The sequence below is a fragment of the Macaca mulatta genome, chromosome 20, assembly GCF_049350105.2.
Source record: "Macaca mulatta isolate MMU2019108-1 chromosome 20, T2T-MMU8v2.0, whole genome shotgun sequence".
In the NCBI taxonomy this organism is placed as follows: Eukaryota; Metazoa; Chordata; class Mammalia; order Primates; family Cercopithecidae; genus Macaca; species Macaca mulatta.
Window position 1 is genome coordinate 4,604,109 of NC_133425.1, and position 27,143 is coordinate 4,631,251.

The 27,143-nt window shown below is 45.7% G+C and overlaps 3 protein-coding genes across 33 annotated transcripts in view; 2 read left to right on the plus strand and 1 right to left on the minus strand.

The window, feature by feature from the left end:
* The window catches only part of ZNF75A (zinc finger protein 75a), a 118,866-nt gene that overhangs the window by 65,405 nt on the left and 26,318 nt on the right, over window positions 1–27,143 (plus strand). For 3 of the 5 annotated variants that reach the window (XM_077985484.1, XM_077985482.1, XM_077985480.1), the window contains exon 8: window positions 4,120–4,846. The exons of 1 other annotated variant lie outside the window; for it this stretch is intronic. In XM_077985484.1, the coding sequence (XP_077841610.1) occupies window positions 4,120–4,133 (14 nt within the window). In that variant the 3' untranslated portion in view covers window positions 4,134–4,846. Of the gene's footprint in view, window positions 1–4,119; window positions 4,847–7,665; window positions 8,062–27,143 lie in introns of those variants that run through there. One more of the 5 variants, XM_077985478.1, reaches the window with a different exon arrangement.
* On the minus strand, window positions 426–18,140 carry ZSCAN32 (zinc finger and SCAN domain containing 32). 25 transcript variants are annotated; one of them, XM_077985444.1, is made up of 8 exons: window positions 17,871–17,983; window positions 15,771–15,861; window positions 14,029–14,582; window positions 10,481–10,646; window positions 7,113–7,207; window positions 6,707–6,878; window positions 2,799–3,281; window positions 426–2,048 (listed from the first exon to the last, which is right to left on the minus strand). In XM_077985444.1, exons 6-8 carry the CDS (start codon window positions 6,777–6,779, stop codon window positions 1,189–1,191), a joined length of 1,416 nt encoding a protein of 471 aa, XP_077841570.1. In that variant the 5' UTR covers window positions 6,780–6,878; window positions 7,113–7,207; window positions 10,481–10,646; window positions 14,029–14,582; window positions 15,771–15,861; window positions 17,871–17,983; the 3' UTR covers window positions 426–1,188. The 25 variants fall into 25 exon arrangements, with proteins under 25 accessions (XP_077841570.1, XP_077841561.1, XP_077841560.1 ...); XM_077985435.1 differs by having other exon boundaries at window positions 6,707–6,830; window positions 14,029–14,504; window positions 17,871–17,963; XM_077985434.1 differs by having other exon boundaries at window positions 6,707–6,830; window positions 17,871–17,963.
* On the plus strand, window positions 18,117–25,895 carry ZNF174 (zinc finger protein 174). 3 transcript variants are annotated; one of them, XM_015125402.3, is made up of 4 exons: window positions 18,117–18,194; window positions 18,657–19,330; window positions 20,986–21,208; window positions 24,855–25,895. In XM_015125402.3, exons 2-4 carry the CDS (start codon window positions 18,929–18,931, stop codon window positions 25,451–25,453), a joined length of 1,224 nt encoding a protein of 407 aa, XP_014980888.1. In that variant the 5' UTR covers window positions 18,117–18,194; window positions 18,657–18,928; the 3' UTR covers window positions 25,454–25,895.

Below are 27,143 nucleotides of genomic sequence, written 5' to 3' on the forward strand. Positions count from 1 at the left end.
TGCACCAGCCAACAACTGTAGACAAATGTACCTGTCTTCTACCACTTTTTATCTATGGCGATTTCATAAAAGTTTAAGTATCTGTGACTCATCATAGATGAATTTTAACTTTGGTTCCTAGTGCATCTCGTTCCCATCCTTCCTTTCATCTACGATTCTCATCTACCAAACTCTTCAGGAGTCAGAATCTCCTGATGAACCTTGTTTTTCCCTTGCTTCTGTGATCTTCACTCTCATGATGGCACAAACCCTTTCCAACCCAATTCATTTCCTCTTTTCCCTATTTCCTACCCCTGGAAGGCTCTGCATGTCCTACTTCCCTGAAGCAGACTCTACACTTACATATATGTCATTTTCAGGACCCTGCAGGCTTCTGCATGAGTATAGTTTCTAATGGAGAAAATTACAACCAAAGGCCAAGGAAATGGAGGGAGAAACAACTTTATTTTCATCAGAAATTAGTAATGTTTATAAATTTGTTTAGTTTGTAAATTATTATCAGAAATAGTAATGTCTATAAACCACTTTAAGAGACAATCAGGAACTATGATGAGGGCGATAATAAAAGGATAAGTCTTATAAAAAATTAACCTGGATGTTACGCTTGCTCTAAGGCTAAGTCACTTAGGGAAACAAATTCAGTATTATCCAATAGCTTAATCCTCCTTCTTTTTGTTCCCTTTTTGGTGGTGGCTGGGTTACAAAGAGTAGTGTCTTCTTCCCTGAAGTTAGTACTAGTATGGCAGGTGCCTAGAGGTCAATTATTGGTTTAGAAGAGATTCAGGCTCTTAATTTCTACATGTGCTTCCCAGGAAAGGGGACACTTTCTTTCTCAGCCCTGTGTGAGGACTACGTTAGCCCAGAACGTGTTCTCAGATCACTGGGTGCCCATTCTCAGTTCTAGGAACAGGAAGACCCTAGTTTCCTGGCAGAATTTATGGACCCTACAGCTTTCTCTCCATCAAACTTTAAGTCACAGTAAGATAGGACTCTGGAGTCACAGGCACACCCAGGAGAGGTCAGCATCCTTATGCTGATTCCTGGTCCTGGACATGGGTCTTAAGATCCAGTAGTCAGTAGGTCTGTTGCCAAGTCACGGACTGGCTAGATCTCTCCATAACAGAAGAAAGCCCTAAGGAACGCATACATGCTGACCTGAGGAACTAATCTGACAGTTTTCCTACACACTCATAACACATCTCTTCCTTCCTGTGATGAGAGTACTACTTTCGAGTGTACTGTCTGATGACGGGTGAGGGCAGAGTTCTTACTGAAGCCTCTCTCACAGTGAGAACACTTGTAAGGCTTTTCACCAGTGTGGGTTTTTCGGTGGGCACTGAAGTGGGAGCTATTGTTGAAGCTTTTCCCACACTCTGCACACTTGTATGGGTTCTCCCCAGTGTGGATGCGCCGGTGAGCACTGAACTGGGAACTGTTGTTGAATCTCTTTCCACAGACAATGCACTGGTAAGGCTTCTCCCCAGTATGGGTCCTCTGGTGGACAATGAGGCTGGAGCTCTGGTTGAAGCTTTTCCCACACTGCCCACACTGGTAGGGCCTCTCCCCTGTGTGAGTTCGTAGGTGGGCAGTGAGGTTGGAGCGCTCACTAAAGCCTTTCCCGCACTCACTGCACTTGTGAGGCTTCTCGCCTGTGTGGATTCTCTGATGCCGAACAAGATAAGAACTTCGGCTAAAGGTTTTCCCACATTCTGGACATTGAGATACTTTTTCCAGTTCGAGTGCTGGCTTGTGGGGAGAATGCACACTCTGAGAGCAGTTTTTCCCACAGAGGATATGTGTACAGGCTTTGTCCCTGGCACAAAAACTCTGGTGACTCATCTTCTCCTGGGATGGGGTTTTCTCCTCACTCTCCCCTGGAGAATTTCTACATTGCCTTCTTGATGTTGGCTCGCTCTCCAAGCCTTTTTGTAGCTCAGAGTGCCAAAAAACTCCTCTGGACTTTCTCTGTAAAGCCTTGTGTATTTCTCCTTCCTCTGAGTCATCCCATTTTAGATTTTCTTTTTTAATCTCATTCTTGATCTCAAAATCTGGAAAAAAAACCCCACAGAAATACAATGGACTATAGAGAAGGAAAATAATGGAATGCAAAGTTATAACTATACTATGTAGAAGAAATATCTAATTGAAATTCTTCATGTGATTAAGTCTCCTGCTAATTAACAGCTTTTTATTTTCTAATTGTAATATTTTTGAGCTCCAAATTATTACAGAAAAATTATGCCCTAAACTCCAACTTTTCTCCTATCTTTTTTCGGATGTTCTGACATAATGACAGACTGAGGCAAGACGTCAAGCTCTATGTCATCTGCCAGTCTGTTTATAGGTGTACCCTCAATTCTTGAATGTTCTAACTTCTGGCAGCAGAACAACAAAAGGCAACCCTGGTCTTGGCCAGCTCAAACAGGAAGAAAGCAAAGTGCTAAGTACCCAGCCAGCATAGGCTCAGGCTGTGAAAGGCAAGGCCATGCTAGAGGAGGAGAGAGAAGATAGACCTGGTCTGGAAGCCTAACCAGCAGTCTGACAATGCAAAGTAGTGAAACTCCATGGGAAAAGATGAACTTAGTGAAAGAGGTTGGCAAATGCAAAATCAGGGCTCTAAAATGCAAGAGGAATAATCTTTAAACTCCATGAAAACCAAAACTCCTGGCTTGGATAGGGTGACACATCAAGATGATGATAATGCCAGGATCAGTGACAGCTCCCACTCAATTGCTAGACTAATGGCCTCTAAAGTGGACTTTGCCATCCTTTGACTATCAGAGCCAAGGGAGTCTTACCAAGTCTGTTTGGGAACAGCACTGGCAGGTCAACTTTCCTGACTTCCTGGCCAGGATTCCTGAAGTCCTTTTCATCCCTGTCTGCACCATCCACAGTGCCATCTTCTACCTCCTTGGGCTCCCCGTTCTGGTGATTCAGCTCTCCCGCCTCAATATCACTTCCTTCTTGGCCAGGAACAGCATCACTTGCCATAGGAGGTGCAGAGGCCCAGGAGCTTGAAAGAGCATCCATTTCCTCGTAAAAGATACAAGGCTCAGGCACACAGCCTCTCCTCACTTTGCGGTAACTCAACTGTAGGCTTTTGAACTTGGTGCGACACTGTTCTGGGGTCCGCAGAAAACCCCGATCCCAGAGTTGTTGCGCCATGGCCCTGTAGATCTGGCTGTTCTGCTGACAGGTTTGGAGTTTTCCATAAAATTGAGAACTACTAAGAATAGCCAGGAGCGTCTTGGTCTCTTCATAGCCCCAGGGCACACCTGTTGCTGGGAGACAAAGAATAGCTCAATCAGATCTGTCAGTTAGATCATGGAGGACTGTACATACTGCAGTGTGAGGTTTTAGCAGCTTAAAAAGTTACATCCTAGGCTGGGTGCGGTGGCTCACACCTGTAATCCCTGCACTTTGGGAGGCCAAGGTGGGCGGATCACAAGGTCAAGAGATCAAGACCATCCTGGCCAACATGGTGAAACCCCGTCTCTACTAAAAATACAAAAAAAATTAGCTGGGTGTGGTGCCATGTGCCTGTAGTCCCAGCTACTCAGGAGGCTGAGGAAGAAGAATCACCTGAACCCAGGAAGCAGAGGTTACAATGAGCTGCGATTGTGCCACTGCACTCCAGCCTGACGACAGAGCAAGACTCCATCTCAAAAAAAAAAAAAAAAAGTTACATCCTGGTTTCTCAAACTGTGCCACAACTGGCTGTTGTTATTTCTAGGAAGAAATCTCACTGTGGCCATTAGTCTAAAACATGAAAACTTTTAGTATAATACAAAAGACATTCCCTCCACTGAGAAGGACTTGTAGGGTTATTTACTCAAGCTGCCTTTTAAATTTGTCTTTAATTATCCTCAATCCTACTCATTTCTCCTGGAGAGATGGCTGGCAATAAGGGTAGTGTCTTGCCTGCCTTGACAGTTGTGGGACTTCCTGAGGGTGGCCACATAAGAGGACACAGCGAACAGGTGACGCTTGAGTAAAGCAAAGATTCAGGGGACAGAGGAGCTGGTTGTAAGGATATAGCTGCCTGTTCCCTCCCTGATACAGGAATACCTCCTCATCTGGCCCATCTCTATCTGTTTATATCTCCTGTCATCCTTGTAGATACAAGAAAATGACAGCAGTTAACACACCAAGGTAAGAATAAGCAGTAAACATCTGAGAAGAGCAGTTCAGGATGACTGGCTACTCAAGAACCCTCACCACACACTCCTGCTGCCCATCTGGGCCAGTTGATGAGGACTGATTTGACTAGAGCTGTCCCAGCAAGTGCACTCCAACATCTGGTTGTGATATTCTGAAGGGCACCAGCCTCTTCTTGTCACCCCCTCTGCTCCACACTGAGCCACCGTCACCTCATGCCTGGATCACTGCCATAGCCTATCTGGTCTTCTTGCTTCCACTCTGGACCTTTTACAGTCAACCTTCAACCCAGCAGCCAGAGGGAGTCCTCTCCTTTGTTATTCAATTTAACTAACAGTGCCTACAATGCCAGTTTCTAAGAAATATAAATATTACATGAACCCTGGCTTCAAGGAGGTCACAGTCCTGTAGAAGTCTCTCTAGCAAAAAGAGACATGAATAAATGTTTACATAGAGTTAAGTGCCAAATAAAGTGAAATACTCAAAGTGGTCCTTTTAAAACTATTACTCCTCTGCCCAGAATCACACAAGACTCCCCCATTTCACTCAGAATAAAAAAGTCCTTCATGTAGGGCCTGACGATCCTGTATTAGTACTTCTCAAATTATCTATGAAGGATGGGAGTCTTGTGCTTATTTCTTTTGTAAAATACAATAAAAATACAACTGAAAAGTGCAGCAATGTTAAATTGTTATAAAAGTTTCTAATTGCTCCCTCTCAGTCTCAGCTGACAGCACTCATTTGAGCTGGCTTTCTGAGCTCGTTTTCTCATTACTCATGGGTGCACTCTGTGCCAGTAAACTGGCATGCCCACCTCGCTCCAAGCTGTCATTGCGTCTGTCTTACACTCTTCCTCCATGTGGGATATGGCTGCATGGCTCATCCCTCCTCCTTCGGTAAGTCTTTTCAAATGTCATTTTCTCAGTGAGAGTGACCCTGAGGACCCAAACTGAAAACTGAAAACCAACCTCTGTCCTGGCACTCCCATCACTCTGCTCTGCTGTTTCTCTCCCATCGTGCTTATCACCCTCTAACATCTTCTGCCGCTTACTGATTATGCTATAGTCTATCTCTTCCCACAGGGCAGGAATCTTTATCTGTTTGTTCACTGTTGTATACCTAACGACCTAGAAGTAGGTCTGAGATACTATAGGCACTAAGTTAATATTTGTGGAAAGAATGACTTGTCCTCCCACATTCTGTCTCAACTCTTACCTCTAATTTTAAAGGATCCTGAATGGTTGACAAGAAACCAAAAGTGTGTGGGGAATACAAGCCTTCATTTGATAAGCCTAATGTTGTAGAAATTAAAATTACAGGTACCATTACATGAAATATTCAGAATAGTGCAATCCATAGAGACAGAATGAAGACTGGTGTCTGCCAGGGGCTTGCAGGGGGAGGATGGGGAGAAACTGCCGGATGGTTGTGGGATCATACTTTGGAGTGATGGAAAGGTTCTGGAACTGGACGTAGTGGTAATTACACAACACTCTGAATGTGCTAGATGCCAAAGAATTGTTCACTTTACAGTGGTTAATTTTATGTCATGTGAATTTCACCTAATAAGTTAAAAATCACAAATACAAAAATATTTATATCTCACTTTACTGTATTATCCATATATATTTAGTAATACAAAGCTCAAAAAGACACTATACTCTCCTGCAACTGGACAAAGATAAGGTGCAGGAGAAGCCTGAAGAAGCAGCAAGAAATGGCATATGCTGAAGCCAGGAAACTGGGAGTTCCTGGCAAAGGAGGGGAGGGATGGCAGGGGCAGAGCAGGGAAAAACCACACACCACTGGGGAGGACAACATTGTAAAGTGAGGCAGGGGCAGTGTCACAGGGCCTGTGTTCACGGCCTTGTGTAGTCCCTCCCACCCTGGGCTTGGCCAGGAGAACCCTGCATGTGAAGCAGCAGACGAGACATCTAGGCCCAGTGAGCTGCAGAGTGTCTGTCTCTGAATCTGGATAGTCAGGGAGGCTGCTCTGAGGAGGAGGCATTTGGCCCAGATGGGACAGAACTGATTTGAGAAAGGCAAGAGAGCGGTCTGTTTGGCAGAACCTTCCCCAAGTGTCCTGAGATGCTGGGAAAGGGCCTGGAAGGCCCGGGCATAGTAGACTGTCCTAGTTGGGTGGTTTTATTTGTTAATCTCCTGTGCCACTGGAGAAACTCGGGAGTGACTACTGCTACCTGTGTGCATGAGCACACGTTCAGCATGAGCACATCTGTGCTCTTGTTGGCCACCTGTCTGGCTCCAGCTCCGGCCTGCTTGTTCTGACTCTGTCTCACTATCACTTTTTGTTTCTCCACCCCCTCACCCTTCATCTCCCATGTTCTTGACTGCCTGTCACACATGCTACCCCTTTCTTTTGATTTCTGCCTGTGTCTCTCTTGCCTGCTCTGGTTCCCCATTTACTTCCTCCTTTCCCTCCACCCAGCAGTCTCCCCACTCCCTCTGTCTCCCTTCCTCTCACGTCCTTCCAGCTTCTCTGAACAACTGAACACATCCACCTGGACCTGGAGGGAAGATGGATCCTTACCCAGCGAGATGTGTCTGTTCTTCCTCTGCGTGGCACCCCTGTAGAGGGCCTTTCGTGCAGGGCCTGGGCACATCCATTCTTGCTGACAGAGGGATACAGCTCTGTTGTCACACGTGGCTGGTCCCTGTAACAACACTGGAGCTGGCTACCGGTAAAATAGCACCACTCTAGCCTGGGGTGGGGGCAGAGACAGGATCACAGTTGTCAGATCAGGGGCAAGGCAAAGGCAGGGGAGGTCAGCCCCCAGGGACAGGTTCTGAGCCGTGTGATGATGTCAGAGTGGACACAATCAAAATAACCCGAGAAGCCCCGTGGACCACACAGAATCCTTCTCATGTCTCTGGAAATGAGGGTTTTGGGGTGAGAGTGGGTAATCAGGAGACAGAACGCATCAACCACAGCTCACCTGGGACCCAGCTGTCCAGACCACAGCACCTGTCTCCTGGTCGTGGAGACCTGTGTTTTGGGGCAGGTTCCTGGGAGCCTGAGGAGCAAGCCAGGCTGGGGGAAAAAACAGCCGCTATTAGAGGGCGGCTTCCACACAACAGCACAAAGCAGAAGCTCTCAAAGTGGGCTCCTGGGCCAGCTGCATCAGCAGCCCCTGGCAACCCATCAGAAATACAAATCCTGGGGCCCCACCTCAGATCTTCTAAATCAGAAATTCTGAAGGTGGGGCCTGGGACTCTCCCACCCTGGATGAGTCTGAGGCAAACTCAAGTTTGAGAACCACTGCCAGAGCACACGGCCTCTGTGAGTTGAGAAGTTCCTTTCATGAGATTCCTCTTGGCATAAGAGCTTTAATTTTTTTTTTTTTTTCATTTTAAAGAAAAAGATACATGTCAGGGAAAAAAAGAGAATCATAGTGGGAAAACAAAAATATCTCCATAGCCCTGCCACCCAAAGATAACCACAGTACTCTTTAAAATACCACAGTAACAGAAACCTTTTATATTTTTCAGACCAAGATAATACATTTTTTCTCAAGTCTCCAACTTCAAGAATTATACAAATATGACTGTGACATTGCTTAAAAATATAGGAAAAATTTTTTAAAAATTGTACAATCCCAGCACTTTGGGAGGCCGAGGCAGGCAGATCACGAGGTCAGGAGATCGAGACCATCCTAGTTAACATGGTGAAACCCCATCTCTACTAAAAATACAAAAAATTAGCCGGATGTGGTGGTGGGCGCCTGTGGTCCCAGCTACTCGGGAGGCTGAGACAGGAGAATGGCATGAACCCGGGATGCGGAGCTTGCAGTGAGTCGAGATCGCGCCACTGCGCTCCAGCCTGAGCAACAGAGTGAGACTCCGTGTCAAAAAAAAAAAAATTGTACCAATAAAATGAATCATGTTTACTACTTATTAATGAAACTTCAATGGCAACTCAGAGGTATGTGACCCCTGGAGAGGTAACAGCATTCCAGATCTGTGAGTGGCCCATGGGCCTGGGAAGCAGAGGGAGCCTAGCCTGGAAGGCAGCGAGTCCTGCTTTTTACTCACAGCCCCTGCTGTCCCAAAGCCTTGGAAATCACACACAGAGAACACAGGGGTTCCCAAGGATTAAAAGGAAATAAATGCTAAGTGGCAAAGTTTATAAAGATGTTAACAAGAGTATTACTTTGCTTAAAAAAAACTTGAATCAGCCGGGCACGGTGGCTCACGCCAGCAATCCCAGCACTTTGGGAGGCTGAGGTGGGCGGATCACCTGAGGTCAGGAGTTTGAGACCAGCCTGTCCAACATAGCGAAACCCTCTCTCTACTAAAAATACAAAAAATTAGCCGGGCATCGTGGCAGGAGTAGGTAATCCCAGCTACTCGGGAGGCTGAGGCAAGAGAAACACTTGAACCCCGGAGGCAGAGGTTGCAGTGAGCTGAGATCATGCCATTATACTCCAGCCTGGGCGACAAGAACGAAACTCCATCTCAAAAAAAAAAAAAATTAAAATCTGAGACAATTTTCTACTTTATCAACACAATTTGCCAACTTAAACATCATCAAGACACAGTGTTTTTCAGGCTGGGTGTGGTGGCACATGTCTGTTTTCCAGCACTTTGGGAGGCTGAGGCAGGAGGACTGCTTGAACCCAGCAGTTTGAGGCAACAGTGAACTATGATGGCACCACTGCACTCCAGCCTGGGCGACAGTGCAAGACCCTGTCTCTTAAAAAAACTTACCTAGCAACCTGTAATGGCAGCTTTCAATTAAACAGAAAAGGCAGCAAGTATATAGCCAAATTACTTCATGGAAAAAGACTTATAAAAATACAGACCCTTGGTATATCCACGCAATGGAATATTATTCAGCCATCAAAAGAAACAAAGTACTGACATGCTCAAAACATGGAAAGTGACAAGAAGGCAGACACAAAAGGTCACATAATACATGTGATTCGATTTATATGAAATGTCCAGAACACGTAAATCCATGGAGACAGAATGGGGAGCAACTGTTTAATGGGTACAGGGTTTCCTTTTCGGCATGATAAAAATGTTTTGACACTAGATAGAGGTGATGGCTGCATAACACTGTGAATGTACTACGCATAACTGAATTGTTCACTTTGAAATGGTTAATTTTATGTTATGTGACATTCCCTCAATTAAAACAATTTTTTTTTGGTAGAGACAGGATCTTGTTATGTTGCCCAGGCTGGTCTTGAACTCCTAGGCTTAAGCTGCCTCCTGCTCCAGCCTCCCAAAGTGCTGAGGTTACAGGCATGAGCCATCGCACCCAGCTAAGATAATTTTTTTAGTTAAAGTTTTCTAAGGCCGGGCGTGGTGGCTCATGCCTGTAATACCAGCACTTTGGGAAGCTGAGGGAGGTGGATCACGAGGTCAGGAGATCGAGACCATCCTGGCTAACACAATGAAACCCTGACTCTAATAAAAATACAAAAAATTAGCCGGGCATGGTGGCGGGCGCCTGTAGTCCCAGCTACTCGGGAGGCTGAGGCAGGAGAATGGGGTGAACCTGGGAGGCGGAGCTTGCAGTAAGCCGAGATCGTGGCACTGCACTCCAGCCTGGGCAATGGAGCAAGACTCCGTCTCAAAAAAAAAAAAAATGTTTTCTAAAAAAATTAAGACAAGTAAAAACAAAAAATAGAGCTCTGGAAGAAAGGCAAAAATAATACAAATATATTCTGGAAAAGATTAAGTTGGATGGGGAAGGGGATTTAATGTCTTCAAGTATATGAAGAACTGCTGTGCAGAAGGTGAAGGTAACATGTTCACCTTTAAGGACGCCTGATTCTTTAGTAACAGAATTGTAATAAAAAAGAATTATGCTAACACATAAAGAATCTCTGTTCCTACTTTAAGTGCTATTACCTTCAACTGAAATTTGTAATCTTGCTTTTGGATATGGATATATTTCTCTTTTATTTTTTTTTTTTTGAGGCAGCCCAGGCTGGAATACCAATGGCGTGATCTTGGCTCAGTGCAACCTCCATCTCCTGGGTTCAAGCGATTCTCCTGCCTCAGCCTTCCAAGTAGCTGGGATTACCATGCCCAGCTAATTTTTTGTATTTTTAGTAGAAACTGGGTTTCACAGTGTTAGCAAGACTGGTCTCGAACTCCTGACCTCAGGTGATCGGCCTGTCTGGTCTTCCAAGGTGCTGGGTTTACAGACATGAGCCACCACGCCTGGCCGGTTTTGGGATATATTTCAAAGGCATTTAGTCTGGAACCCTTGAGTGGACCCAGTTCAGACCTTTGTTTCCAGTAAATGATTGTTCCTCACCTGCCTCAGGTGAGGACAGAGGCTTCTGCTTACCTTCCGACTGTTCCCCTGGTCTTTGGTGTGAGCTCTGTGATCCCTTTAAAGTCGGCTTCTCTGGCTGAATCTCCTGTTTCCATTGGGATCTCAGTGATTCCCTGGTTGTTCCCAAAGGGGCCATCTCCTCCATGAGTACTTTCAAGTCCTTCTCAGAATCTGGGACCTGAGGACAGACCCCATCATCCATCACTACAAATTCCTGCCTAAGCTGGACTTTACAACTCCTAAGAGTGGCATTAAAAAATAATGTGTAACATAAGGAAGCAGAAGAGAAACATCTAGGAGCCACTGTATTGCTGCTGTAATAAAATAAAAATTAATAGAATTAGGTCTTTGAGGGTGCAGTGGTTCACGCCTATAATCCCAGCACTTTAGGAGGCCGAGGCAGGTGGATTATGTGAGGTCAGGAGTTCAAGACCAGCCTGGCAACATGGTGAAACCCCATTTCTACTAAAAATACAAACATTAGCTGGTGTAGTGGTGTGAGCCTGTAACCCCAGCTACTTGGGAGGCTGAGGCAGGAGAATCACTTGAACCCAGGAGGCAGAGGTTGCAGTGACCCAAGATCACACCACTGCTGTCCAGCGTGGAAAACACAGCAAGACTCTGTCTCAAAAAAAAAAAAAAAAAAAAAAAAAAGTCTTTGAAGTGGTTAAGATTATTTATATGACAGCACCTAGCATAGAGCCTGACACATCAGAACTGTTAAAAACTGGTATATATTTGTTAGAAGAGAGAATGTCAGCTTTCACTTTAGCATGCCCCCATGACTTCCACACTAGGCCATTTCCTCTGCCCCCCCCCCCCAAATCCAATATCAGTTCTGTCTTCAAAAGAGACCTCCTTTGGTCCTCTCCACCTCCCAGCTCCATCAGGGTCCAGGACACTATCTGCTGTCTGTATCCTCTCTACTGCTGAACCCTCCAATCCATTCTCTCTACGTGGAATTCAGTGTGATCTTTTTAAAATCTAGACTCCTATCCCTCCATAGTAACAACACTCTTCAGTGGCTTCCCACTGCACACAGAATAAAATCCAAACTCTTCTTCGCAGCCTAAAAGGCCCAGCATGATTCTGCCCTGCCTCCTCCCTTTCTCTCACAGCACTCTTCCCCAGTCTCTGAGCTCCAGCCACAAGCCCTCCCTTCCTCTCAAACCTGCCCAGTCCTTTACCACCTTAGGCTCTTGGTATGTGCTGTGCCCTCTGTCTGGAGTACTCTCCCCCAACTCTTGGGACAACTGGTTCCTTCTCCTCCTTCAGTGTCACCTCAGAGAGGCCCTGCCTCACCACCTATCTCCCAACACTCCAGTTATCACATCACTGTGCTCATTTCCTTCCAAGTACTCATCTGAAACGATCTTTATGGTTTACTTTTGATTTATGATTGTCTGTTTCCCCCATGGACTGCGGGCTCCAGCAGGCCAGGGGCCATGCCTGTCCTGTTCACTGTAAAATCCCCAATATCACAGTCACTTAAAATCAACTTTTGTCTTTCAGAGCCATCTTTATTCCTTAAGTCCCATGCTTATAACAGACACCCTTAAAGGGAATGAGGAGAGGTACTTAGAGGCAAGTGGGGTCCTAAGAAATTATGTCAACCTCTATTACTACTACCCACCTCCACTTCTTGCTCTCTCCTTCACTTTCATGATAGGTGATACGGTTTTGCTGTGTCCCCACCCAAATCTCATCTTCAATTGTAGTTCCCATAATCCCCATGTGTCATTAGAGGAACCCAGTGAGAGGTAATTGATTCATGGGGGCAGTCTCCCCCATGCTACTCTAGTGATAGTAAGTTCTCACAAGATCTGATGGTTTCATAAAGGACTTTCCCCTTCACTCAGTTCTCATTCTTCTCTTTCCTGCTGCCATGTGAAGAAGGATGTGTTTGCTTCCCCTTCTGCCATGATTGTTTCCTGAGGCCTCCCTAGCCATGCAGAACTGTAAGTCAGTTAAACCTCTTCTCTTTATAAATTATCCAGTCTCAGGGATGTCCGTATAGCAGTGTGAGAATGGACTAATACAATAGGTTTCAAATAGGTGTTTAACCTATACACTCCTGCACTGTTTTATATTAAGAGTGTGGGCCAGGCACAGTGGCTCACACCTGTATTCCCAACACTTTAGGAGCCTGAGCTCAGAAGGTCAAGACCAGCCTGAGCAACATGGCAAAACCTCATCTGTAATAAAAAAACAAAAATTAGTTGGGCATGGTGGTGTGCACCTGTAGTCCCAGCTACTTGGGGGGCTGATGCAAGAGGATCACTTGAACCCAGGAGGTTGAGGCTGCAGTGAGCCACATTCATGCCACTGCACTCCAGCCTAAATGACAGACCAAGACCCTATCAAAAATAAAATAAAGTAAAATAAAATAAAATTAAGTGTGATTCCGAGATGGTTAAGGATAAGAGGAGAGAGCATCAAACAGAGTGATGGAAGGGGACCTGGGCTAGGATGACTATTGGCATGCTGGGATTCCCACTCTATTTATAATAGTTCAGTTCTCCAAGCTCTACCTTCTTACAAGTGCTACTGCACCTCTCCATTCAATCTTACTTATGAGTAAGAGTCCCAGTCCCACAGACTTCAGACTAATTTCCTCAACTTTTTCCCTGATGCATCACCACCAAGCTGCTCTTCCCGTCTCTAAATTAAGTCAAAAGTACTAACTCCTCAATCCTACCAAATTTCATCTACATCCCCCTTCACCCGTTCCTCTTCCCACAGGCCGTGCACATCCCTACCTCCTCACTGGGAAACACAAGCATATCTGCTGCCTAGGTCCTTCCCATTCCAGCTATGCAGACTCTGGCACCTAGCAAGCTGCTTCCTGCTCTGATCACAGACCCACTCAGGCTGACCAACATTCCTCTGACCTGTGCCCTCCATTACTCTAGGCCTCTCCCAGACTTAACCGATTTCAGTTGCCTTCCTCCTACCAACTCCTCCACAACCAAAGCTGGCGTGTTACTTTTCTCTTCCTGTGCCTTTCCCACCTCCCTGCTCCCAGAAGATATAAGCTGGTTACACTGATCAGATCTCACACCTAGTCCTGACCGTAAGAGGACATTTTATAAATCCATCAGTGTCCCATACTGAACACTTAATCTCGGCAGCAAGAACCAGGGCAAGGCTTGGCTCTAACTTAATTTTGTTGAGTGTACGACACATGGCACTCTGCCCTCAAAGAAGCTCCTAGCAAGAAACTAGATTTTCGTTCACCAGCATCTCTACTTTTCCTCCATCCCCTGAGTGAAGGATAGTTGTTCTTTCCCTGGCCTTGTTTTGGAGAATTTTTCTGAGTGTTTTTACCACTTTAATTAAGGACTTCAAACATTACTAAATATATGAATGTCTAACAGCTGTATCCACAGATGAGAAATTCTTCCCGTACTATAAGGGCATAGGACCAACCCGAGATAGCCAAGACCTTCTGTGGGCAGCAGAGGGCTACTGTGTGTTTCTCAACCAAGCACCCCTCCAGTAACTGGATTTCCCAACTTCTTCATAACCCAAACCACAAAGTTCCGACTTCCTTTTCTCACCTGTTGTCCAGGAGCTCTCTGTACATCCTCAACCAGAGCCACAGCTTCCTCCCCATTTTCTGGATGCTGCTCCCTCACCCAGGTCTGGATCTCCTCTGGCAAGATAGTCAGAAACTGCTCCAAAACCAGCAGCTCCAGGATTTCCTCTTTCGAGTGCGTCTTCGGCTTCAGCCACTGACAACAGAGTTCCCAGAGTTTGCTAAAAGCTTCATGGGGGCCAGTTACTTCCTGGTAGCAAAACTGCCTGAAGCGCTGACGGGAGGCTTCCGAGTCAGGACTGTTAACCTGGAGGGCTGATTTCTGGCCCTGTGTGGGATCCTTGTTTGAGGATGGGTGTGCCTCGGGACTCTTTGCTGCAGCCATCATTTGCTTCGACGAACTGGCTTACTCTGGTTGCCACTTCTACCCTGGAGATCAGAGTCCATCTCTTCCCACATCACTGGGAAACCATGTTCTCCTGCAAGGAATGTCTTTCTCTAATCCGTGAGACATGAGAGTGTCAGACATGTATAGAGACTCACAGCTGAAAATAAGGGCTCAACTTTGAAGGATGTCTGAAGAGGATGGAAAAAGACAATATAAACCTATCACATTCCTTCACTCTGCTTCTTGTGATTTACTTTCTATCCTTTTCCTCCCTCCACAAATCTATACCAATGATCCAAAACACTAGAAATATTTAAACTGTCTTTGCAAAAACTGTTAACAGTGAGAAGATTTATGACACTAAAAGAGATAGGATCTAACCAACTCCATCTTGCTTTTAACCTCCAAACTGCCCTTGGTCATTCCTGGGCATGAGGCAAGCTAGCTTTGGGTGAAATTTAGTTTATAGTTTGAATGATAATAACCCTTCCCAAAACTAAACTCCTTTGTGAAACTAATTAAAGACCACCAGGTTAGGAGGATGAGAGGGGCCTGAATTCTGCTAAGATGTAGGCCTAATGAAATGATTATCCAGAGGTCACAAGATTTGCAACTTCCCCAATTAAATAACATCACCATTGTAGAACCCAAGATTGGCCTTTTGAGATGTCTTTTCAGGCCTCTGCTTTCTGACAACCAGATGGCCCCACCCAGACTAGGGACTCCTCTGTGGCTCCCATCCAAAATCGCACTCAGCACACAAGAGCCATTTTCCACAGCCCTGTGAGTGCATCCCCAACCAGTCAGCATTCCCCGTTCCCTACCCAACTGCCTGTCAAAGCCCTAGCCTCTGAATTTCTGGGGAGGCTGACTTGAGTAATAAAACTTGTCTCCCATTTAGCTGGTTCTATGCGTATTAAATTCTTTATTGCAATTCGCCTGTCTTGACAAATTGGCTTTATCTAGGCAGTGGGCAAGATGAACCCACTGGGCAGTTACAGTAGCAAAAAATAGTTTCCTCCCAGCCAAGATTCTGTGTCTGCTAACAAGTTACTCAAACTGTTCCTGACTATGTAGTTCACCTGTTCCTTCCCTTCTTCCCTCACGTACCTAAGTCTTTTTCTTGTCCTTCCCTATCCTCAAGAAGCCTGGACTCATGTTCCCAGTCGCTACCCTCTCCTCAGGAGAGTACTAGTGTGTGTGCACTTCTTAATTAACTTCGTCATCACTATTATTCCACACACACACAACGTAGATAAGTGACTGTTTGGGTTTGCTGTATGTTTTTATTTTCCCGCATTCCTTTCCCACTTCTAATAGCAGCATCTTCTTCCTTTGTGAAAAAGTCCCTCTCAACCGGGTGTGGTGGCTCATACCTGTAATCCCAACACTTTGAGAGACTGAGGTGGGTGGCTCACAAGGTCAGGAGATCTAGACCATCCTGGCTAACAAGATGAAATTCCATCTCTACTAAAAAGACAAAAAAATTAGGCGGGCATGGTGGCACACGCCTGTAGTCCCAGCTACTCAGGAGGCTGAGGCAGGAGAAGTGCTTGAACCCAGGAGGCAGAGGTTGCAGTAAGCCGAGATCTCGCCATTGCACTCCAGCCTGGGCAACAAGAGCGAGACTGTCTCAAAAATAAAGAAAGAAAGGAAGGAAGGAAGGAGGGAGGGAGGGAGGGGGGGACAGAGAGAGAGAGAGAGAGAAAAAGAAAAAAAGAAAAAAAGAAAAAGGAAGGAAGGAAAGAAAGGAAAGAAAGAAAGAAAGAATGATTGATTGGTTCTGGTGGGGATATTAATTACAATACCTGCCTCCCCAGAAGTGGGCATATGACACACAGCTAGGCCTATTAAAATTCTTTTCTCAAATTTTACGTGAGAAGTAGGGAAAGCTCTTAATTTTCTGGGAATTGCTAAATTGGCCAAATGTAAGACCAGAGTTGTCTGCAACTGTGTCCCACTCTCTACTCCACTCTTCCGTCACAGGAGCCTGTTCACAAGAGGACAATATACTCGAGTCCTGAAAACATGTTTGGATCTCCAAGGCCAGTTTATGCAAGGCAATATTTTATTTTTTTGAGAGTTAATTTTAAAAATAGTTTTATATAATTTAAAATTAAACAATAAATAACTTTTAATTTTTTTTTTTTTGTTTGTTTTTTTAATCTTTAGAGATGGAGTGTCACTCTGTTGCCCAGGCTGGTCTCAAACTCCTGAACTCAAGCAATCCTCCCACCTCAACCTCCCAAAGTGTTAGAATTAAAAGCATAAGCCACCATGCCCGACCTTAAAAACAATTTTAAATAGAGGCTAACTTTTGTATTTTTTGTAGAGATAGGGTTTCACTATGTTGCCCAGGCTGGTCTCAAACTCCTGTGCTCAAATGATCCTCCCACCGTGGCCTCCCAAAGTGCTGGGATTACAGGTGTGAGCCACTGCACCAGTGAAGGCAGTCTTTTTTTCATTAGTTTGTGTTGGTTTTTAACTACTTAAAACACAGATTAAAGCAGATCATAATTTACATTTTCTACAGGAGCTGACACACCCTCACCACGTAGTATTAAAATGGATCCAGCATGCACAACAATATGAATATACTCAGGACTACTGAGCTGTACACTTAAGGTTAAGATGGTAAATGTTTTTTAAAAAAGAAAATTTTTTATATTTTAAAAATGGATTTGGGTTCCCTTTTCTCAAAGAAGTTGAACTGCCTTCACTTAAATTCTCTTTACATTTCGGTGCTTCTAGAGATAGAGAAATCAAGGGCATTATTATTGTTAGTACTGCTTTTTAGCCAAAAAGAAACTGAGAGCGATGAAGTATCTTGCCTAAAGCATCACACAGCAGAGCTCTAGGCAGCAAGGCCAGGACTAGAACCTGCACCCCTTGCCTTCATTATGTTCATCCTGTACCTTACCTGGCTGAAGAATAATTTAATAAATGCTCCTCTAACTTCATGCAGAAGGCGGAACCTGCACCCCTCTGGGCCCTTTTTGACCCCTTACATCCCACTCATCGTTAAATTTTAAAATGCTGTTCTCTGAAAATTTTACTTCACTCTAGCGATGGCCTGAACCCTGGGAAAAAAATGCAGCATGAGGATGGGGAGCCAAGTGGATAGGTTTTTCACTTAGTAACTACTTATTGAGTACTCAGAACGCACTCGGTGCCAGAGTCAGGCACTGTGGATGAGTAGGGAGTGGACGAGACAGGGACGAGATAAGCAGGGTCAAGGCCAGGGGGTCCCGGGGCGCCGGCGCTTAGGCTCGGGGTGATCCGCGCGGTGGGAGCGGGGCACGTGACCGCGGCGCGTCTGGGGAAGCCCGGCCTGAGGGAGGCCGCCTGTCCCACGGAGACGCCCATCGGAGTCGGACCCAAACGCCTCCGAGAAGGGTCTCAGCGGGGAGGGACTCCTCGGCTGTTGTAGGACCCAGCCGCTAGTCCCGCCGGCCGCAAGGAAGCGGAGGACTCACCGGATACCAGTACTCGGGACTCCACAAACTCCCTCAGCCTCCGGGCCGGAAGTCAGGGGCGCCATTCGCTCTGCCCACTACGCACGCCCCTGCGCAGGCCCGCAAGTCGAGCTGCTGGACTGCAGCTCCCGGGATGCACTGCGACGATATTGACAGAGGCAGCAGCCAATAGACGGTAGAGGATGCTCTTGATAGGAGGCGGGCCCTCTCGGTAGTTCCTCAGCAGCCAGTGGGCGTCTCCGCGGCGAGTGGAATCGACCCCGCCCCCAGCCCGTGCTCGCAGGTGCCGGGTCCCAAGTCCCGCGGTCCCGGGTTCCCAGAGAGGTGAGTCGGCTGCAGGTGGGTGCGGGGCGCCAGGCTGCTCGGGGTAGCGGTGTCGCAGTCGCCAGTCCGAGCTCGCACCGGCCGTGGAGTTCAGCTGCGCACCGGGTTGCGGCAGCTTCGCCAGGCCTGGGGCTGGCTGGGCCGCGGGGCCGCCCTGGAGGCCGGAGCCACCGGGCCTGCGGCGCCTGGGCAGGGAGCAGCCGCTTCGCTCGCGTGCAGGAAGCTGTTCGCTACCTCACACCCCCGGCTGGCGCTGTGGCCTTGCTCAACTCTACCGTTTAACACCCGGTGACATGCGCCAGGTCGGTTGCTGCCGTCATGCGGGAGAGTTGGGGCAAGCTACCTGTGACAGCTTGAACTTTTCCTAGGGATTCCGCTCCACCCGCCAGTTAGAGCGTATTGCTCATTAAACCCGAGACCTGTGTGCTTGCTACTGAAATAAAAGAAATATTTTTTCCCCAGAGTCCTTGTAGGACATTATGACTTTTCTCCTTTGCAAGACTTCAAAAAACTGACAGGAAGACAAAACTCTTCCCACTCCCAGGGACCGCGTTGTCTTGAGTTTGGCTAGTAAAGGCTAGCAAGTGAGGCCTTGTCTCTGCATCCCGTTCTCCCTAACATCCTCAGAGAACGTTCGTTTTTGGAGTCTTTCTAGTATTCAGAGACTTCTCCAAGGTCATGATCCCAAAGGCTTAACACGTTTACAAGGAGAGAGTTGTCTCCTGACGCCCAAAATGGCAGCTAAAATGGAGATAACTTTAAGCTCCAACACTGAAGCTTCCTCCAAGCAAGAGAGACACATAATAGCCAAACTAGAAGAGAAACGGGGGCCTACTCTGCAAAAAAACTGCCCCGATCCTGAGCTCTGCCGCCAGAGCTTCAGACGCTTTTGTTATCAAGAGGTGTCTGGACCCCAAGAGGCACTCTCCCAGCTCCGACAGCTCTGCCGTCAGTGGCTACAACCCGAGCTGCACACCAAGGAGCAGATTTTGGAGCTTCTGGTGATGGAGCAGTTCCTGACCATCCTGCCCCCAGAGATCCAGGCTCGGGTCAGGCATCGATGTCCAATGAACAGCAAGGAGATTGTGACCCTCGTGGAAGATTTTCACAGAGCATCCAAGAAACCAAAGCAGTGGGTAAGGAGGGTCCTCTCCCATCATCCTGGGGATTTCTTTTTCATCTAGGTAATGTTTGGTATCTGGATCTCTCCCTATTTAAGGACTGAGTCTCAGAAGTGGACTGGATGGCTTCAGAAGTTGCTTCCAGCCTCTGTCTGGGAACCTATTCCGAGTTGTTAACAGGTTTTTAGAAAATCTAACTACTGATACCCAGTGAGGCAACAGAGGACCAACGTTCTTGCCATTCCTTTATGCACCTTATGTCACCAGAAGTAAAAATTGTAAGGTTCTTGAATCCCTTCTGTCAGCTCTTCCCACACCATCTTAGTTTTCCTACAAGCAGAATTCTTAGCAGGCAGGGTCACCCTGTTTAGTAGCAGTTGGACTTTGAGGAACTTCATTTCATTGGAAGTTCTAGCTTATTGTTTTTTTTTTTTTTTGAGATGGAGTCTTGCTGTGTTGTCCTGGCTGGAGTGCAGTGGTGCCATCTCAGCCCACTGCAACCTCTGCCCCCTGGTTCAGGTGATTCTCAGGTCTCTGACTCCTGAGTAGCTGGGATTACAGGCACCTGCCACCATACCTAGCTAATTTTTGTATTTTTTAGTGAGAGGGTTTTCACCATGTTGGCCAGGCTAGTCTCGAACTCCTGACCTCAAGTGATCCACCCGCCTTGGCCTGTCAAAGTGCTGGGATTACAGGTGTGAACCACCACACCTGGCCTAGCTTATTGTCTTTGATTTTTTTTTTTTTTTTGAGACTGGGTCTCACTGTGTTGCTGAGGCTGGAGTGCAGTGGTGCAATCTCTGCTTGCTGCAGCCTCCACATCCAGCTCAAGTGTTCCTCACACCTCAGCCTCTCAAGTAGTTGGGACTGCAGGTACATGCCACCATGCATGGCTACTTTTTGTACTTTTGTAGAGACAGGGTTTCTCCACATTGCCCAGGCTCTTGGGCTCAGGCAGTCCACCTGTCTTGACCTCCCAAAGTGCTGGGATTACAGGAGTGAGCCCCACAGTGCCTGACTAGCTTGTTGTCTTTGGATCAGGAAGTTACAGTTTAACTGGCCAGTGTTGCCATTGCTGGCCACTCCCCTCCCCGAAGTCAGACCCCAGTCAGGACCTGGGCAAGAAGCAAACAGCAGGTACTTCCGAAAATAGAACTTGTTAGGGAATGAGGGTAGGGTAGTCCTCTTAGACCCCTACTACTACTGGAATCTCCTTACCAGGAAAGCCTTTGGCAGAACAATGTATTAGATAAGAAGAGTTTGTAACAGCCTCTCACCATACTGCTTCCTGTTCCTACAGGACCTATTTCCAGCAGAAGTAGGTTGCGGGGAGGGCGGGGGGGGGGGCACGGTGTGTAGAGTGGGCATCTGATGGTCCAGTGTCGTGACTGACTTTGATATTTGTGCCAGCAGCTACCCTGATAACTTTGACTCTGGCCCTTGAGAAAGGCCCAAGCTTTAGGGGAAGCCACTCGGCTGACTTGTAGCATCCTCATTCCTGTCATTCTTCACATCCTTCCCTTTACTTCCTTTGAGGGTTTCAGTGGTTTCTATGAAAGTTGACCTCTAGATGGTTATCAGCAATTCCCAAGGTAAACAGGTCATTATACAACAGTGAGATCAAGCTTCCCTCAGTCCTGATGGATGGAATTAATGGGGCTTGTTCCTAGGTGGCCGTTTGTATGCAGGGGCAAAAGGTGCTCTTGGAGAAAACTGGATCTCAGCTTGGAGAACAGGAACTGCCAGACTTTCAACCGCAGACTCCTAGGAGAGATCTCAGGGAGAGCTCTCCAGCAGAACCTTCCCAGGCGGGAGCTTATGACCAGCTGAGCCCCCATCATTGGGAGAAATCCCCACTGCTCCAAGAACCAACCCCCAAATTGGCTGGGACAGGTAAACACTCTGCCTTTTCTCTCCCTCTCATCAGCCCTTTATCTCCATCAGTGTATCTCATGGTTCTGCAAAGGCATAGACCACATGTGTGTGTTTTTTAAAATGTTGTATATAATAGTAGATGATTACTCACTAAACAAATTTCACTAATTAGAATGGTGGTGATACTACAAATAAGTATGTTTTGTCATTTTCTGTTAATGAATATTTGACAATCCACTGCATGACAGGGTTGTACCTACTTTTCTGTCCCTTTCAGAACTTCTTATAGAAAAGACAGATCCAAATATGGCCACAGATGAACTTCCATGCAAGCTATGGCTGAGTTTCATTGCTTAAAATGCTCCTCTGTTTAGAAGGGGCCTGGTAGGAAAAAAAAGCTCACCCTATATCATATATCTTTGTCCTCCTCCGTGATGTTGCTTATACTTTAAATCCTCAAATCTATTTCCCTTTCTCTGGTGTGATATTTGTGTAACTGCTGGCCTTGTTCTACACAGTCCTGTGATCTCTAAGCCTGAATGACAGTGACATTTTGGCCAAGCCTGGTGATGTGAATACAAGATACAATCAGCACATTAGAGAGGAGAGTTACAAGAAGACAAAAATCCTTATTTTCTTAACATTTGCTACATTCAATGAGGTACTTTGTGTTTTAGGCTGTTCAGGCTGCTAATATAGAATGCTAGAGACTAGGTAGTTTATAAACAACAGGAGTTTATTTGTTATAGTTCTAGAGGCTGGGAAGTCTGAGTTCAAGGTGCCAGCATGGTTGGGTTCCAGTGAGGCTCCTCTTCCAGGTCACAGACTGCCTACTTCTCAGTCCTCATGTGGCAGAAGGGGAAGACAGGCTCCTGTGGGGCTCTTTCATGAAGGCATTAATTCCATTCCAGTGAGGGCAACACCCTCGTGACCTAATCACCTCCCAAAGGCCCCACGTCCTAACACTATTACCTTGGGAGTTAGAATTTCATATGAATTTGGGGGAACATAAACATTCAGCCCCTGGCAACCACAGTCTACTTTTGTCTCTAGACTTGCTTATTCTGAACATTGTATATAAATGGAATCACACAGGCCGGGCACAGTGGCTCACGCCTGTAATCCCAGCACTTTGGGAGGCCGAGGCAGGCGGATTGCTTAGGCTCAGGAGTTCGAGACGAGCCTGGGCAACATGGCGAAATCCTATCCCTACAAAAAAATACAAAAATTAGGGGGGCATGGTGCTGCACACCTGTAATCCCAGCTTCTTGGGGGAGCTGAGGCAGGAGGATCACTTGAACCTGGGAGGTCGAGGCTACAGTGAACTGAGATTGTGCCACTGCACTCCAGCCTGTGTGACAAAGTAAGACCCTGTCTCAAAAATAAATAAATAAATAAATAAATAAATTGAATCACACAATATGTGGTCTTTCGTGTGTGGCTTCTTTCACTGAGCATGTTTTCAAGTTTTATCCATGCTGTAGCATGAATCAGTGCTTCATTCCTTTTCTGTGGCTGAATAATAGGCATTGTATGGATATATTACATGCTGGTTTTTTGTTCATGTTGGTTCATCTGTTCATAGACTTTTGGGTTGTCTCCACTTTTTGGTTATTATGAAGAATGCTGCTATAAATGTGTGTGTTTTTGTGTAGACATGTTTTCATTTCTCTTGAGTATATACCTAGGAGTGGAATTACCATATGACCTAGCATATGGTAATTCTATCTTTGACTTATGAGGAACTACCAGACTGTTTTCCAAAGCATCTGTACCATTTTACATCCCCACCAATACTGTGTGAGGATTCCGATTTTCCACATTCTTGCTAGCCCTTGTTATTGTCTTCTATCCATCCTATTAGGTTGAGAAATTTTGATTTGAGGTTTTGATTTACATTTCCCTGGTGACTAATGGTGTCGAACATCTTTTCATGTGCTTATTATCCAATTACATATCTTGTTTGGAAAAATGTTCAGATCCTTTGCTCATTTTTAAATCGGGTTATTTGTCTTCATTTTTTTTAAGAGTCCTTTATATGTTCTAGACACTAGACCCTTATGTGTAATTTGCAAATCTTTTCTCTCATTCTGTGGGTTGTCTCACTTTCTTGATAGTGTCCTTTGAAGCACAACACGTTTTTCATTTTGCTACAGTGTAATTTATCTATTTTTTTATTTCTTTAGGCTTTGGTGTCATGTGTAAAATACCACTGCCTAATCCAAGGGCACAAATATGTACAGCTATGTTTTCTTCAAAGAGACATAGATTTAGCTCTTACTTTTAGGTATTTGGTCCATTTAAAGTTAAATTTTCCTCCATACATAAAGAAACAAGTCAATTTTAATATAGGATTTGAGGTAGGGGTCTGTCTTAATCTGATCAGGCTGTTATAACAAATTGTCTTAGACTAGGTAATTTATAAACAACAGAAATTTATTGCTCACAGTTCCTGGATGCTGGGAAGTTCAAGATCAAGGTGCCAGCAGATTTGGTATCTGGCGAGGTCCCATTCCTCATAAATGGTAGTCTCTTGAGTTTCTTTTATAAGGACACTAATCCCATTTATGAAGACTGCACCCTCATAACCTAATCACCTCCCAGATGCCCCACCTCCCAAGACCACTGCACGGAGGACTGTCAATATATGTGTGTCAGGGAACGGGGTAATAAATATTCAGACCATAGTAGGGTCCAACTTCATTCTCTTGTATGTGGAAATCCAGCAGTCCTAGTATCATTTATGAAAAAGACTATTCTTTTCCCATTGAATTGTCTTGTCAAAAAGCAATTGACCCTGATTGTATAGGCTGATTATTTACATTTGAATTTAAATGAATTAAAATTAAATAAAATTTAAAATTAGGTTCCTTAGTCACGGTAGTCACATTTCAAGTACCCAGTAGCCACACAGTCACATGTGGCTAGTGGCTGCCATATTGAACAGCATGCATGTGCCTGTGCATGCACATGCACACACACGCATTTTCCACATCACAAGGGATCCTTCTCCAGATCCTGTGACTTCCCACAGGCTATTCCAGCTCATCTCCATCCAGACTGTCAGTCCTTCTGTAATTAGGATACATGGCTAAGCCCATATTCCAGTTTCTGAACTCATATACTTCAAATTTGTAATGAAAGAAAACATCACAGTCTCTGAACTTACTATCTTTTGAAGAGAAGGTGGTTGTCAGTTAGTGTTTACGAAGTGAGGGGTATTTGTTGAAATAGCTCAGGCACCAGACTACAGCAGTAAAATTTACAATGTTGAGATTTCACCTCTCTTCCTTCTTTCATTCATTGGTCGATACCCAGTTCTGATGGGTTTGCTTTTCCCTGTTCTTCCTTTCCTAAACCTTTCCCTAAAGGGAGAAAGGAGGAAGGAGGTTGGAGAACTTGGTTCCTAAATTTAATATAAATCACAATCATCCCAGGAGCCTGCTAACTGTGCAGATTATCAGGCCCAACCCCCAGAGATTCTGACCCAGCAGCTTTGGGGGAAGGGTGAAGAGCCTGTTTGTTTAACAAATGGCCCAGATGATTCTAATGCAAGTTGCCAATGGAGGGCCACCCTTTGAGAAACTTTCAGAGTATTTCATAACTCTTGCTGAAGTTATTTCTTCCAAGTGCAGAAAATGAAGCATTTTCTTTCTAATTATAGAGGCCCCCAGAATGAGAAGTGACAACAAGGAAAATCCACAACAGGAAGGGGCTAAAGGAGCAAAGCCATGTGCAGTGTCAGCTGGCAGATCCAAAGGGAATGGTCTGCAGAGTCCTGAACCGAGAGGGGCAAATATGAGTGAACCTCGGTTGTCACGGAGGCAGGTCAGCCCCCCAAATGCTCAAAAGCCATTTGCTCACTACCAGAGACATTGCAGGGTGGAATACATCAGCAGCCCCCTAAAAAGCCACCCACTGAGAGAGCTGAAGAAAAGCAAAGGAGGTAAACGGAGCCTGAGCAACCGTTTGCAACATCTTGGTCACCAGCCCACCCGCTCAGCAAAGAAACCCTACAAATGCGATGACTGTGGGAAAAGCTTCACGTGGAATTCAGAGCTGAAGAGACACAAGAGAGTCCACACAGGAGAGAGACCCTACACGTGCGGAGAGTGTGGAAACTGCTTTGGGCGGCAGTCAACCCTGAAGCTGCACCAAAGGATCCACACTGGAGAGAAGCCATACCAGTGTGGCCAGTGTGGGAAAAGCTTTCGCCAGAGCTCAAACCTTCACCAGCATCACAGGCTCCACCATGGGGATTGAAAGGAGTACTCCATGCTTTAGATTCACAAGGAAGGTGTTTGTGTTTCTCCTCCCCCTTACTTGCATGTAAATCACAAAGACTGTGTGACTTACAAGGAAAGCAAGAGGCCCATGAGGAATGATGATGCACATTCTGCTATGAAGAGGCCCAGAAAAGGCCAACCAGGGCCCAACCGTGCATGATGACATGGTGAAGAGATGGCAGTTCTAGGTATTGGGGCAAAGAGAACTTAAGTCTCTGCAGAGAGCAAGGAGTAACTCCTGAGAGAGAATCAGGACAATCCTGCAGGTGGCCCGCTTATTGTTAAATCGTCCCTCTGTTGCTTTATCCTCTAAAATATGTTAAGGGATAAATTCTATATATAGTTATGCATTTGCTGTCATACCAGACAATTTTTTTTATCATGCACACGCTTCTTTAATAAAGATGAGTGATCTACCAGAATTTCAAGGCAAAGTTCATTGGAAAATAGATCCCTCATATTCTTTCTGTAATTACTAGCTGTTTATAGCAAAGGATGAATTAAATGAGAATATGCATGTTTGTGTGAGAAGAGTTTCCAAGTAATTAGATGCTGCTTTTACAAAAAGAAAAGAAAATTACATTTGAGGGATCTTTTTTGTATCAAAGCATCTTTTATTTTTATTTTTTGAGACAGGGTCTTGCTATGTTGCCCAGGCTGGTCTCGAACTCCTGGACTCAAGCAATTCTCCTGCCTTGGCATCCCAAAGTGCTGGGATTAGAAGTGTGAACCACCGTGCCTGTTCTCAAAGCACCTTTGAGGGAAAACAAAAAACAAAAAAACAAAACAAAACAAAAAACATCTATACAGTTGCTGCAACCCCAGCCTAACACATAAGGAAAAGCTACAGTGAGAAGAAAGTAGTGGACGAAGAATACTAAGGAGATATAAGAGGGAATTCTTCCTACTCTCCTTTCTCACTTAGCCCATTAGCTTTAAGAATAACAAAATGCTGTGAGGGTACAGTGGCTCACACATGTAATCCTAACACTTTGAGAGGTTGAGGCAGGATGACTGAGCCCAGGAGTTTGAGACCAGGCTGGGCAATGTAGCTAAGCCCTGATCTACAAAAAATACAAAAATAAGCCAGGCATGATGGTGCATGTCTATAATCCCAGCTACTCTGAAGGCTGAGGCAAAAGTATCGTTTGAGCCCAGGAGTTAGAGGCTGCAGTGAGCTATGACTGCACCACTCCACTCTAGCCTGGATGACAGAGTGAGACTCTGTCTCAGGAAAAAAAAAAAAATAGCGGCCGGGCGCGGTGGCTCAAGCCTGTAATCCCAGCACTTTGGGAGGCCGAGACGGGCGGATCACGAGGTCAGGAGATCGAGACCATCCTGGCTAACCCGGTGAAACCCCGTCTCTAGCAAAAAATACAAAAAAATAGCCGGGCGAGGTGGCGGGTGCCTGTAGTCCCAGCTACTCGGGAGGCTGAGGCAGGAGAATGGCGTAAACCCGAGAGGCGGAGCTTGCAGTGAGCCGAGATCCGGCCACTGCACTCCAGTCTCGGCGACAGAGCAAGACTCCGTCTCAAAAAAAAAAAAAAAAATAGCAAAAGGATTGGGGTAATGAAAATATTCTAAGACTGGATTACGGTAATGGTTGCACAAGTCAGTAAATTTACTAAAATCACTGAAATGGGCTAATTTTATGATACGTAAATTGT